General features: G+C 36.5%; 1 protein-coding gene across 1 annotated transcript in view; it reads right to left on the bottom strand.

Moving 5' to 3' along the window:
* The window catches only part of Smp_136280 (putative regulator of telomere elongation helicase 1 rtel1), a gene marked incomplete at its 3' end in the record, with an annotated part of 40,413 nt that extends 27,690 nt beyond the window's left edge, over positions 1 to 12,723 (bottom strand). Inside the window, exons 1-5 of the mRNA XM_018797540.1 lie at positions 12,481 to 12,723; positions 11,996 to 12,300; positions 10,762 to 10,904; positions 9,281 to 9,365; positions 6,769 to 6,853 (exon numbers count right to left, since the gene is read on the bottom strand). Of these exons, the coding sequence (XP_018652572.1) occupies positions 6,769 to 6,853; positions 9,281 to 9,365; positions 10,762 to 10,904; positions 11,996 to 12,300; positions 12,481 to 12,582 (720 nt within the window). The 5' untranslated portion in view covers positions 12,583 to 12,723. The remainder of the gene's footprint in view (positions 1 to 6,768; positions 6,854 to 9,280; positions 9,366 to 10,761; positions 10,905 to 11,995; positions 12,301 to 12,480) is intronic.
* Positions 12,724 to 15,935: the final 3,212 nt, after the last annotated feature.

The following is a 15,935-nucleotide window of genomic DNA, read 5'->3' as shown; positions in this document are numbered from 1 at the left end:
TTTTGTTCTCTGAGCAAATGGTTTGGTCGTGGACTCTTCGTCGTCCTTCTGAACGACATCGTCAGCACTAACTTCTACCCGGACTTCCACCCGAAGTTTGTGATGATGATGTCGTCCAGAAGGACGACGAAAACTCCACGACCAAACCATCCAGCTCAGAGAACAAAACTCCATCGAAAACTACCTGGTAGTATTGAATCTGTTACGTACTTTATAACTTTATACTTTATAGCTCATATTTGCTACTTCCTGATCTTTTGAACTCGTTCAAGATGTCATTGTCCTTCGGGAGTATAGTTTAGCCTAACCATCACTAAAATGCAAGAATAAATTTTGGAATAAAAGTTGAGTTACTGGTAAGTAGCATAGTTATCATACACAAATCTCTCAGGCGTTTTGTAAATTCCATGAGCATGTTTCTAAAGTGTCTTTACAGACTTGATTTTTGTACCCCATATTATTATGTAACGAAAGTACGAAAGGTGATATAGACAACGAGATAATTAGGTTTTTTAATGAAGTTTGCCAATTTCAGTCTTTTTGTAAATCATTAGAACAGAAGAAGTTAGCCGAGAAAAATATTGTTGAGAGATACTAATCAGAACAACATATGTAAGTGAACAATTGTTTTCAATTAGATCGTCATCAGGCTTTACTCTAATATACATGAATATTTATATGAAAATGTTAGACCAATCAAGGCTATTTGAGTCAATAATAATCACAATGAAATAGAATACGTAAGGATAAGTTACCTTAGTTGGCCTCCTCCATGTGCATTTATAAGTTCAGCTGCTCCTGTGGAGATAGCTACATCGGGCGTACTACTAGGCAACTTAACCAACGAATGAGTGAACATCTACCAGCATGGTTTGGAAAGGGCCAAATAAGAACAATACGCAGTTCTATCTTGGCACATCTAATTGATAGTGGTCATATTGTCGAAATCATTTCAAGTGATCTATCGTATACCTCCATCGTTTCCCAACGGAGTTCGCTCCCGTCTACTTCATATAGCAGAAGCCATAGGAATTCGTACATTCCATCCCAATTTATGTGTACAGAAGAAATTCGTAACTCCCCTATCCCTTCCATGGCCGGACATAACTTAATAAATGACATTATTATTATTTGTAAAAATTTTATTTTGGCTATCATTTTTTTTTGTAATTTTCTACCTCTTTCCGTTTGTATTTTCCACTATCTATTTACTTACATACTTCTTATTACGTAATGATTTTAATGTTTTGTGACTACTATTCCAGTCTATTTACCCACGTTTGACCTCTTAATTCTTATGTTTAATTATTGATAAGACTTTTGTTATCGTAATTTACTATTCTTACTACTATCAGTACACCTGTCTTCCCACTATCAACTTGTACTTTTAACTATTATTATGCTTGGTAACGTATTCTATTTCATTGTGATTATTGACTCAAATAGCCTTGATTAGTCTAACATTTTCATATAAATATTCATGTATATTAGAGTAAAGCCTGATGATGATCTAATTGAAAACAATTGTTCGCTTAGATACTAATCAGTCAACAATTCGTTTTCGTACGTTCAAATAGATCAGTGATAAGATTATAAGCAACGAGTGTGTAAGTACTAAGATAGTCTGCTGTGATACAACCGTGTATGTTTCTCACATTTCACAAGTAAAATAATATTAATACTTATTTAGGTATTATAATCATGCCATAACCTTTATTTGGTGTATCACTAAGTAAATGATATAAAAAAAGTCCTGTTCGAATCCAGATGTTGCTAAATTTTCTTACTTTACATGGCGTGTGTACGTATAATTGTTCAGTTTACAAAGCTAACCATTGTAAATAAACTAGTGACTGATACAAATTGTAGATTTGGAGTAGTGATGGTACACCACATTAGAAAACTTGATTACAGAATATCGTTTTATTTATCCTTCACCTATAATCCCAAGTGATATTTGACACATAAATTATTTATTTACAGCCTCCACCAGTATTCTTTTACATACTTGGATTTTGTTTAGCAATGTTGTAAATTAAATTTATGTCCGTGTGCACTATTACTACTACTAATGATAATAATAATAGTTCTGTAAAGAACAAAGAGATGGGCAGGTGGAAACCAATTGTTTTGTGCGAAATTACACTGGATTTGTAAACTATGAAAACAAAACATTGAATACACCGTTTGCACAACTTTCTTGAATTTTCTCTCACAAACTCTGGCGTTTTCCCATTTGTGTTGTTACTCCGACCGCTTTTGTTTTTTCTCTTCTCATTTTCCTCTTCTGTCAGTAAGAATCATACTCCAAATCCCTGAGACATACTACTTATGTCTGTCCGTATAAATAGAACGCACCACATTCATCCCTCCCTTAATAAGGCTTTCACAGTCGTTCCGGTCGTCGTACCACTGCCTTCTTTGTCGATGCTAATGACTCGCCCTCCTGATACCATTGCAACCAACTTTAAAGTTGACCGGCATTTACGAGCTTTTGTCTGTCTTCTTCGTTAATCGTATAGACCGCTCTGCACCCTTCGTGACGACGTGTGGTTCTTCCCACTTCATGATCAGCTTCCCTGATCTTGTCCTCACTCCTGTGGTGTATTTCTGTTCCCCCACTTAAAAATGCTTCCAGTTCTTTCTCTCTTTCTGTTGTTCCTTCTTTGTGTCCGATATTTGTTTCTCTTTCACGTTTGTGATTACCCACCTCCGCTCTGTTCTTAGTCTTGTTATAGTCCACCTTTATTACTGCAGTCAGGTCTTATTATGCACTTTTAGTCGAGTCTATCTTCCTTACATCAGCTGGAAAGGTAACTTCGAAGTCGTTTCTTGTACGGACGTACGATGCATCAACAAAATTAATGATAACTTATAATGTCGGTTACTATGTTAAGCCCATATAGCTTACTCTAGCTTCTGGATAGGAAATGGGAGGGATGAAACGAAGGGAACTGAGCGGAGCGAAATTACATGCAGTGGAGAAGGCAAGTTAGCCAACTCAGTTTAACCGAGCGTTAATCGATATTTATAACCAGATAAAAATAAGATACAGACATGTGATGAGTAGGATAGGATGTGCACACACATACGCTCGTATAAAAACAATCAGGGTTGATGAGCGAATAATTAACAAGTCAAAAAGTGACTCAAGAAGAATGGATACATAGTAACCAACACTACAGACTCTCTCTCTCACTCCCGTCATTTAAGTGTTTGCCATTCCTTTGACGTCCGGTTGTTGCTTTCCGTTATGCCATTCATCTGTAAGTGATCCGGTGTCGTTTGTATTCTATTGATACCTAACCACTTTAGACGGGATTCGAATTTGTCACTCTCGAAACAAGGACTCTGGACGGTTAATATCAACTTCACTATTCTGTTGTCCGCTACAATAATCCGGAGTAATACTTCAGTTACTGTTCTTCCCTGTTCGTCTGCAACGAGCACGGCATCTACCCAATGTGTAGGATGTTCTGTCGTTACTAGCAGGTATTGATTACCTCTCACCGTCTATGGAAACGGTCGCATTACGTGCAACAACCATAGATCCCCAACTGCGGTTACTTATTTTCACCCCACTAGTACGGTTTCATAGAATGCCAATCTTGTATGACCAACCTCACTCAAAACTCATGGAGTCCCTGATGTGCGATGGTATGCACGACTATATATTATCCATAAACTTCTCACACTAACAGCTTGGTTTCAGGAAGGGTCATTCTTGTATAACCAACCTCCTGACTGCGGTGGACAGATACACAAGGAAAAGGTTGACATTATTCACCTTAACTTCTCACTCCATGCCTAAAAATTCGACCTTTTAAGGTCAGTGCTAACTTCACTTTCTCTCGGGCTATGGAATGTACTAGTGGGGTCCCTCAGGGATTAATATTATTATTATTTTATTATTATTAGCATTATTCAATATTATATTTTTGGTACAATATAGAATTCTCATCACAAAGTACTTCAACAAGTTTCCGTTTCTTACTTCTTCGTCCTTCCTGACGATAAATATTGAGTGATCGCCAGTTAGAAGTTAGCAGCCCAGTCAATCGACATCTGAATAATGTACACTCTTCTCGCAGCATAATGCCAGTAACCACAAAATCTCTGATTAGGCCTTCTGTAACTTTTACAGCGAAAGGTTGTACACTTTTCAGAAACGCACCTGAATAGGTTGTGCAATTAATATCCATAATGATGTATTAAAACAAACAAAATCAGATAACTTGTTGAAATATCTAGATGACAGGAACAGGTAGCCCATATGTTTAAACAGGCCGCAACCTCTTCTCTTCTTGATTTATATAAACGATCCACAACAAGTATCGTCCGACTTACTAAGTTTCGCTGTCGATGTGAAACTTTGGAGAGTGGTACGCAACCAAGAGGATATGCTGGCACTTCGGGAGGATTTGACTCGACTTCAAATTTGGACAGACGACAACGGACTCACCTTCAACACTTCAAAGTGTAAAGTAGTCCAAGGGCGACATGTAGCAGACTGCAGTTAGGAAAATTCTCTCTAGAAGTATTCCAAGTTGAAAGAGATTTAGGAGTGCTGATACACTACGACTTGAAGTCTTACGCTAACTGTGACAGAAACGCCTTTCACACCTGGTCAGTACTCACTTCGTCGTTTTTGCAATACCTTTAAGCGCCATCTGGTGATAATCAAGAATCATCACATAGCACAGGTCCTTCATGATTACCACCACTCAATCCTCGTCATCATTCCACCAGGTCAGAAATCCATGTACCTCTGCCCTCAGACTTTCCTTCTGCTGAAGTAACACTGTTGCCACCTTGTCTGTTACACTTGTCGACATGTGTTCATTCTCTTATCACTCTGATTTTATCTCTCGAAGGTTAGGGTCAGCCTTCTGTGTTGAACAAGTTCTAGTGGGTCTTCCTCTAGGCTATTCACTGCGTACGCTGTCAGTGGAGGTTTAGCTTCTATGTCAGGCGTTGAAGAGTGATCTGCCATTACGTTCTCCTTTCCTGGAATACGCACAATACTGGAATCGTACTCCTGTAGACGTAGCATCCTTCGCGCCAACTCCCCACGGAGGGTCTTTTGCTGATTTCTACTACTGCAGCGACTTGTCAGTTTCGATGTGAAATCGTACACCGAGTGGGTACGGTCTCCATTCGTCTACCGCCCATATAATCGCCAAACACACTTTTTCTAACATTCCTGTTCAGTGGGAGCAAGGACATAAATCTCATACGCCACTACACCGTCAGACTGATTTAAGACGGCACCTATACTAAGATCACTTGCATCTGAGGCCAATTTGAACGCTTTTTGGAGTTCTTGCAGTCTCAGCGTCATCTGGTAGTCGTCTAAGGGTTCTTTGATTAGGTCAAAAGTCTGCCGCGCGGTCTCTGTCCACGTAAACTTAGCGTTGCTTAGCAACTTACATAGGGGCGCTGCTATGCCGTTGAAATTACTGACGAGTCGACTGTAGGAAGTCTCTATTCCTCTTCGAGTTTTGGCACCTCAATATTCTTTGTCGTTAAAATGGTCTCCGGATGTGGTTTTATGTCTCCATTCCTTACTTTGCGCCCCAATAACGTCACGCTGCTTTTCGCAAACTGCGATTTGTCCTCAGTAATTTGGTGTCCACGTCCTCTTTCAATTCGCTTTAGGACCGCCTTCACATGCTTTATATGTTTCTGTATAGCTATACACATCTATATCGTCATCATACACCCCGACGTCCTCCAGGTCCTTAAGCAGCAGCGTCGTTAATCTTCTGAACGTGAACGGTGCTCCTTCCAATCCAAATAGGTTCGTCGAAATCGATACTACTTCTCATGTACGATAAGTGCTGTCTTGTTTCGATAGCTCTCTTTTATTGGCAGTCGCCAATAACCTGACAGCAAATCCGATACTATAAACACTGTAGTATTATGTTGTCGATTTCATGTTTCCACTATTGTTGTCGCTGCACATAGTTTCAGTTCTCTAAAATCAATAAAGAGTCTATACTTTTCATTTGGTTTCTTTGACGAGATCAGTGAGCTGTATGGACGGTCCAAATACAGCCACATACATATCACAAACAGCCTTCGCCTTGCCTCTCAACAGCGTCCTCAACACCACCGTCGTCGCCTTGGGTTACTTTACACCCATCGGCTCCGCAACAGTTTTAAATTTCTTCAGGATGTACTGCGCATCTCCTCCCTCAAACACGCGCAGACATGGAATCTTCACCCTGAGTAGAGGCAGCGACACCAATTGTAGTAAACGAAGACTTGGGCAGGAGAAATTGACTATACCATGCAAAATTAGTATCTTTGCAAAATATGAAAACATTGCATCAAATACACTATTTGCACATTTTTCTTGAATTATCCCTTACAAACTGCATTGTTCTTTCATTCCTGTTTTTATTTCGATTGCTCTTTATTTTCCTCTTCTGTCAATGAGAAATCTACTTATAATACCTGACACATACTACTTATATCTGACCGCATAAGTAGCACACAGGAGAGATTTACCGTTTTAATCGGAGCTTCAACAATTTAAAATAATGCAGATAGATAAAGTAAGTTATTCAGCTTGACAGGAAATCATGCTTTGCGTCGCCACGGTACGTAGTTTATCTTTTCGTTCAACTTTGATCACCATTTTAATGTAGGAAAATCTGTTTGTCAATTAGGACTCTAATAGTCTGAATAATACTTAACAATTGTTAACCATAGTAGTTACTAAACACGGAGACAGAAATACATACAAAGGTAAAACATACTCACTCGTGGGTCAAGCACGTAATTATAAGGCATGAAAATCAAAGATGAATCAGTCTTAAGTTCTCTCGATATGAAATAAGGACAACATCTAAAACAAAAAAACAGTACAAACTTATTTCAGAAAACATATAGGACGGTAAGATCGAAAATTTTATATCTACATAATATGAGTTGTAAATTGTAAAATATTTTTATCTATTCGTGATAATATGTACCGAATATCATTGAACAACCTTAAAAGAAAAATGATACGATTCCCTTCAGCTGATGATGAAGTTCATAAGGTAATAACTAACGACAAGAGAGTGAGACCAGCAGGACCAGATAGATTTACTCGACAGGACTTCAAGTACGGCGGTTGCGTGTTAGGAGGTAAGTTGATTGAGATTATAACTAGAGTTTGGTGACAGGACATAATCCCGTCTGAATAATCTCGATTACTAATGGTCCCAGTTTATAAAAACAACAAATCTTTTGGTAACCACAGAGGAAATAGTTTGACTAATATAGTATATAAAACACTTCTCTATAATTATCCGTCGCCTATCTGCTGCTCAGGAACAGCAAACTAGAGCAAACAAGGAATGAATGTGATGTACTGAACAAATATTCACCCCTTTTTAGACTCCAGAATATAAGTACACTCACAAAATCCTGATAGTAGTTGTTTTCTGACTAAAAGACAGTATTCACATCCGTTGATCGAGAGATTTTTTTGTGAGTTTTTGTTAATAAAAGTCGTAACAGATAAGTATATGAACCGTGTAAATGCTCTGTATTTGAACACTTAGTTAGGTCAGAAATTATGGCAAACTGTCACCATAATTGTCAACCTCAAGTGGTGTTCGTCAGGGTTGTCTACTACCCTCATTTTTATCAAGTTTGATCATAAATGTCCTCTTACAAACCGAAGTTTTAAGATCTAACTTTTGATGGGTTGATTTCCTATCAGGAGATTGACTTATCGACTTGATATACACAGATGACATTGTTCTGTTTGATGAAGACGTTGATGAGATGTACTCTTCTGACCCCTTCAAGCAATAATGCTAGCATGTTCGTGATAAAGGTATTTCCCTCTACACGCACAACGTTACTTCGGGACCGTACTGCTTTATTACCTAGATCGATTACAGGGAATGAAGAAGTTGAAATTCGGTTGCCTCACTCATTACGGAGGTGCCATCAGTTCTGGTGGGACGGTGTCTGACGAAATATTGGCAAGGATTCGAAAAGCTCAGTTGGGCTTTGCAAGAGTACATCACTAGTGGACTGAGCGAGGTGTTTGTTCGTCAACCATGTAGAGAGTATACTGAACAGCGGTTTCCTCCATTTTAGTTTATGCCCACAAAATATGGCCTATGAAAGTAGAAGATATGTGTAGACTGCAGGGTTTCGTGCGCAGATTTCTTCGAGGTATTCCTCTCTTTTCGTGAAGCGACCGAATGAGTGACGTCGAAGTTATGTATGAGGTAGTAAACCTTCGTCGTTCCGCGTGTAGTATTGTGGATGTGCACTGCCGATCCCCATACTAGGATGTTATAATTTCTCCTATTATGAATAAGCTACTTTTATTGCTTTTTATTCTTGGACACTATTTTACTTGACAAGTCACCAAATCAGAACACGGTTGAATAGGATGGTAATAATATTCCAAATAAAAAGGTTGGATGACAGTAGGGATCACAATAAGAAAAACGTTGGTATATTTATAATAAGAAGATTCTAGAGTTTTCTCCAAGTCTCTTCTAGCGTTTGTTGTTTAAGAAATAGCCAATCAGAGTGCCCCAACACAACTCTTTATGGGATATGCTTTAATTCAATCTATATACCGCTAACATAGGACGAAACGGCCGTTCAGTGCTTTCAAGTTCTCAATGGTGGTTTAATATTGATCGATTCGTGATCTCAATATAAAAACTAACTTATTATTAATCAAATGTTTATTATTGTGTGATAACCCGACTAATAGTGTCAGTCTAGTGTTCATAGTTGATATTAAATGTGATTATACATTTACGATATTCACAGTTGGTCCGAGAGTAATTAAACTCCTATTTTTAACACTAACATCTATGGAGATTGGAAACATCAATTGCTACTGTTTGGATTGGGTGTAAAAGTCAAATGTAATGGGTGTGTATAGTTGAAAAGTATTAACTCAACTACATACAGTAATTGTACATTATGGGCGTTTTCACCTCATTGATTCAAATAGTTCTCAACACTGTTTACAGAATTGGACAGTTTAGTTAAGGAGTTTTGTTTATTATATTAACCAACATTATTTACACCAATCTTAAAAAAGAATAAGAGTTTACAATAGGCAAGTTAAACAATATTAATGACACAAAGAGTAATTAGTTCTCGTTAGAAAATCCACACAATTCACTACCTATCATCGTTATAGTCATGCTTAATTTATCCATAGAAATCATAAAACAACTGAAGTATCAATTCATCATGTTGAGAAGCGAATTTGTTTTTTTTTAATTAAAGAGAGAAAAACTATTACTTTATTTTTTGACCATAATTTGATAAATCTTCAATATCGACAATGCCTTCAGATTTTAAGTTGGTTAAAATTTCGTCACGTTTAGCTGAAATAAGAAATTACGCAATACTTATTTATAACATATGTGCTATATTACTGTAAAAGTTTCAGGATGAAATAATAATATATTTTCAATAACTAAACAAGTTTAAAAAAAAGCAGGAGAGATATGAAACTTAATACAGTAATGAATAGGTTTATATAATATTTCTAATATACGGGATGATTGGTTGTTAAGCAAAGATAGCGATACAACTATGCTAAATGTATGGCATTACAAACTAATATGGATTTCGCTTTACAACTGATTTTACTGTACTGTACTACGGATTTCAGACAGTATTAACAAACGGTTACTTTAGCTCAGACTATATAGTTCTCAGACGGTGGTTAGAATTATGTATCTGTGTATCATGTGGTTTAACCTAGTGGTCTAGTTATCGAGTATCATTATATATAATGTTCCCAGCCGACTATATGTAGTTAATAAATTTTTGAATTAACTAACTCATTAGACGCGGCTGTAAGCCAAGCTATAGGTGTGAGGGCTAATGACCTAGACTGGTTTCCCAAGCCGAAGTAGGGAGGGTGGGTTTCGAATCTAGGACTTAATGGCAAAAAGTCGAACGCCTTAACCGCTAACACATTACTCTTTAACATATATTAATATATGTGATATTACTATTATTATTATCTTGCTATTATATCGTATCATACATCTAGTTTCCACTAGATGTTTTCTCTAACAATAATTTCGCAACAATGTAACGAAAAAGTCATCGACAAAATGACCATCGAAAAAGGGAATAAAGATACCGAAAGGCGACAAAAAGAAATTAGAATGGTGCTATATATATAAATATAACTTTTGTAGTGGAATGAAAAGTGAAAGCATCTGCGTCTACCACCTCTAATGTTAAATTAATACTCAATGGTATAATTTTATTCACAACTTATTTTCTGCTTTGAAAGCAGAGTACCGTGTTATTCACTTTACTTCAATTCACGAATGTAGTTACTTAGTATAGCTAACAAATGTAAACGACACCATAAGTCATGATCAAAAAGACCAAGTACCATAAAATGCAGAACTGGAAGTAAGGTCTCCAAGTGTTCAGAATCTTGAGTTTATAATCTGAAAATACCATGATAATACCGAAGATATTTTAACTAGGAAAATACTACAGTAAGTTTAGTACATTGATACGAAATGTGACAATCTGAGCCAATCAATTACTTTATTGCCTCTGTTAGTTAAATAACTCACAGGAAGGTTGACCGTCGTAGTAAAAATGTCTACAATGTATTACAGGAAATAAAGATAAAAGACAAACTGATATAACCAACTCAAATGCAATGAAATGTGCATTATAACCAGGTAACGTAATCCCTGTTAATCTAGTGAAGTAGGAAAAATAAATTTTACATATTCGTGCACTTACAATCGAAATTCCGGAAATATTCACATGTTCTTGTTTGAACTCTCATACGGCACGCATAAATTTTGGCAGAATTCGACTCTAACGACGTTACATCGGGAAGAAGACACAACTGGTCTCTTGACCCGACGACACTGACGCTACGTCTTTAATGTAGTGGAATGAAGTTAATCAAAAATTCGAATTAGTAGGTAAATAAACTAACAGAAAAAGCATTTATTCAACTGCTAAGCGGATATAAATCAACCACTTAAATTAAGTGATTTGACTTTCAACAGACGAATGCATTCATGGGATAACATGACAAACTACTCCCGGAATTATTTTATCGAAGTAGGTTGTTAATATTAAACCGGTATAAAAGATGGGACTTTAAAGTAAAAATAAGTTCAATCTCCTGAATTTAGTTACAAAAGTCTAAAAATATATATCCATAAGTAAAGTGTATGATTTTAGTTCTGAGTTGGCTAATGATGAACACATTTAAAGGGAAAAAGAGTTATAGAAAATCATACTGCTTTTAGCATTCGGTCTAGTATGACTTGGCAAGATTATGTAGATGCTACAGATAAAATGACTACATTATTTGTTCATTTTCGAGCATAAAATGGTTGTCATGGCCAGTCATGGTTTACAAGTACTATAAATCTGGAAATAAACATTCAGAATAACTTTTATCTAATTTAACATATCATTCGCTTTTGGTAAGTTTGATTACTATGTGAAAGTCAAATTCATAATTAACTCATTAATCGAACCAAAATAACTCTTGATAAACTCTAAACATCAAGTCGTTCATCGCATATTTTCACATTCATTAAGAATAGCAATCAGAGAAAGTGATTAACAAACAGAATGAACTAAGTGCACATCATTTGAAATACTGAGCAAGTTTTCATACTATAAGACTGGTGCATAATATATCATTTATTGTGTTCTAATTGCGATGAGTGGCAGTAATTTCAGTCTAAAAATATTTCCGATTATACAGTATCAAAAAAACTGTCAAGGTTCCTACCATAGTGACAATATTTTAAGTGATGATCGATAGACTTTGACCAACAAAAGAACTTGTTTTTATTACCATCAACAAATGAATACACATTATATTGTTGCTCCATTGATATCTATTACGCTTAAAGAATACATGGACTAGTAACAAGACTAGTTATGACACTTTTACGTACAAAGCAAATCCTTTTTTAGAAAAACAACTGTTAATACAGTAGTAATTTACCTTGAATAAACCGTCCCTTTTAATGCATTAATAGCCTGTGCTAGTTGTGAATGGGTTCGTGATGCATAAATAATCTTACATCCATTGTTCACTTTACCCAAACTTGCAAGAAAGTTTTGATGAGATAACGCATTATCAACATTATCACTGGTAGGCCGTTTACCCATTGTATTTTGATGTTTAGCATCTGTTGCTGATATTAATTGCACTGAATTTGCTTGTTTATCAAGCCATGCTAATGAAGCGCATAACAGGCATAGAGTTTTACCGGTACCAGTAGGTGACTCCAAAATGGCATGTTTACCCTAAAGCAATAGATTTTCAAGAATTACCGTATTTAGACAAACATACAAAATAAGAATATGAATATCTCAATAAAATAAACGAGTCGACTTAATTTACTATGATTTACACAGAAAACAGGAAAATTAACAAGTTTACTACAACCGATTTAAAACGTAAAATCAATATCATGGAAATACTACCTCATTTAATGATAACAGAACCTTTGTCATATATTCAAATTGGCAGTCATATGGTTGATAAGGAAAATCAATTTCCACACCATCAATAGCTATTTGTGGCATAATACTTTTAACCCTGGTTTCAGTATTTAAATCCAGGAACTTTCATGTAGAAACAAGGATCTCAGCCAAGCGACCTTAAATTGGAGGATATTATCGGCGAAAGTTAGTCGAGTGAGAACTAACCACCTGTGAAAAAAATAAGGGTGACAGAGTAATAAAATATGGGAACAATGATACATAATTTGAAAAGTTTTATCAAGAACTTTTATTCGAATAAGTGAGGGCAAACAAATAGTACAGAAGTCTATCATCATTATCTTTGACTTCCTAACAGTTTTACCCTTCGAATAAAAGCATATGACAACCAAAATCAAAGTGAAAAAAGGTCGAAAATCATGAGAAAATTGAACCAGATACCCAACTCTTTCTTGAAGTACTGTTAGAAAATAAACACTAAGATTTTATTTTTAACGAGACTAGTATTATATACAAAAGTCACATGATTTCACTGTTTATTTCTCAATTTCATAGAAAACAGGTTTATTGTAACCATTAATTGAAGTAGATATGTCGAAAATTTGCTTCTCAGTACATTTCAGTAACAAACACAGTAAGTAAACTCGGAGTCAATAAACACTGAACACGCATTAATCCTTGGTTCAAACGACTACTGAGCTCTCAAACAGTACTAAGCCGTATTTTCACCCTTAGGGTTCACTTGTGTTTCTCTGAAATTGTGAGCAATATAGCATAAATAATACAGATCTCAACACATAAAACAGGGTAATTGAATGCAATGGACAGTATTTCACCTGTCGCTTGATTTCTCTTTAATTTATAAAGTCATGACTTCAAAAGTCGTTAAGGAATAAAGGTAACACCAATGACACACTTCTAAAAATCGGCGTGATCTTTACTAAAACAAACAACGATGACCAATAAGTGCATACTTTTAGATAGTTAGTGATCTTGAGTGCTGTTAGATAATTCAATCATCTTAGAATCCAAAATAAAGAGTCTCAAGATTTAAGTTAATATTGTGAGCAATCTTCAGATGACGATAGAGAAATTAACGGAGATCAAGTAATAACAGTCGTGAAAATCTTTGAAAAAGTGGCTACAAGAGCACTTAAATTTGCTAGAATTCTTAAACATCGAATATAAAACAGTAACTAATTAGGAAGTTTACAAAACAAAACGTCTTCAAGCATTATGATAATGATCATGACATAGGTACATCTATGTTCTTAGTTGTTAGTCATGGGCACGTATGGGTTTCAGTTACAGATCTCGTAAGTGCATGTCCATTAAATAAGTACATAATCCAGTAACAGTCTCTTTACTACATACATTTTTGTGTTTTAACCACATGCTATTATTTCCAACTAATTTCTTAATTGAGTATATCACTTAGCCAAAAATTAAGGATTTTGTAGTCATCAATTAATCAAGAAAGAACCAACTAATTATTGTAGCAAGCAAGTGGCTTGTTGGCGAAGAACTATGCAACATCCTGACAGTTTTGCGAAAATGTACCCGAAGAAAAGTTTTTCAACCAGATGACTATTGGTTGATCGTCACTTGTGAGGTTTATTACTGAGGTGATCTACACACTCATTTTCGAAAGGCAATGTACAAATCCCCAAGGACGGCGAGACTAAACCATATGGACGAGCCAATCAGAAGCTTTCGCGGGTTTCAAGATCACGGCGCTGAGTTCGCTACCTGATGCTTACGTACAGTCGGTTTACGACGGATTTTAGATAAGACGTGTTAATTCAGCGTCTACAAGAGCAGTGATCATAAGATTTTGGCGCGAAATTCAATTGTCCATTTGTATAAATAAAGTTCTGGCATTATAGCTGATGTCAGTTCGTGATGAAAACCCTAAGTATAATTCCTAACCTTAACCATGAACTGTAAATCATAATTTAAATTCTTCACACAGGCTTATAACCCTCATTTAGTCTTAGTTATTATGTTAACACACTCAGAGTCACTCTAGCGTCGCTCAAAGGTCGTCCATAATTTATAGTCTCATCCTTAACCCTGAACCATAACCCTAAACCTTAACTCTAACCCTAAACCATACCAACAACATTGAAGCTATGTGGTCGAGGCTAAAAGAATTTTTGAGACTTTATCATGGTTCCAGAGGCCGACTACTATAGAGCCACATGGATGAGTTTGTAGCTGTAAATAATTCCCCAAAATCAATAGCTCATTAAGTGTTCGACATTGGATGCTGACCACGTTGTTTAAGTGGACTTGTTTAGCTGAAGGCTTTCGGTCATGCATCCGCACCAGATCACGTTTCAACACGACGTGGGACACAGCTCCTACGTTTCATTAGCCAGCTCATAGAAAAGGTCCTCGATATATTGGTAACGAATCAAATATATCTTTCCTGCCTCTTCTCGTCTGACTTCTGATTTCTATCTGACTGGGAACGATCAAATTTAGAAGGTGCTACTGGTAACTAGTTGTAAAACTAGAACATCCGTTGCATCATCATTGGTGAACCCGACGTGATCTGGTACACCAAGTCAATATACTGTGAGTCTGTTCCATTTTGGAATATTATTATTCATTGTTATTCTTTATTTGAATTTTATATATTGTGATATACTTTTTTCGCGAATTTTTTTTCTCGGATATATTTTAATTAGACATTTTTCGTTATCTATATTAATATGACGGAACACTCACCCAAGGTTTTTAAGTTAAAGTCTATTCCCCCTATTTCGATTCAGTTAACGCCATTTTGGACCGACAATATCGAGTCCTGGTTCTGCTATGCAGAAGCCGATTTTTGCATGCACGGAATCACGGACTCGCGCACACGTTTCCTCGCGGTAGTTAAGGCGTTACCGCGCGAGTTTAACAGGTACGTAACACCTAGTATGTTTACTAGTGATGTTTCTGAACCTTACGAAACGCTTAAGCTATCGATTTTAAAACGAGGAGACCTAACTGATCGACAACGGTTAGACCAACTCCTTAACAATATCGACTTGCAACATGGTTCTGCGACGGACATGTTGCTTAGAATGAGAGAAGTCATCGGCCAACGAACTTTCGATGATGGCCTATTTAGACAACTTTTCTTGTCTAAACTCCCTCAACAGGTGCAGGCAGTGCTTGTTTCATTTCAAAACAATGCCATAGATGAACTAGCTGCATCTGCCGATCGAATCTTGGAAATCACCAAATTTTCTAAGGCCGAGGTTTTTTCCATCAAAGAAAAACCCCAATCGACCTCGACTGACATGGCCGAACTATGTCACACGCTTACAAGATATCTTAGAGTTCGCAATGACCGTAGTCGGTCAAAAACCCCGCGTAGAAGTGCCTCACGTAAGCGATCTGGCTCTCGACCACGAGAGACAGACAATCCCGACTGGTGCTGGTAT

Source organism: Schistosoma mansoni, chromosome 5 (genome assembly GCF_000237925.1).
Source record: "Schistosoma mansoni strain Puerto Rico chromosome 5, complete genome".
In the NCBI taxonomy this organism is placed as follows: Eukaryota; Metazoa; Platyhelminthes; class Trematoda; order Strigeidida; family Schistosomatidae; genus Schistosoma; species Schistosoma mansoni.
This window is presented reverse-complemented; position numbering and strand designations above follow the sequence as displayed.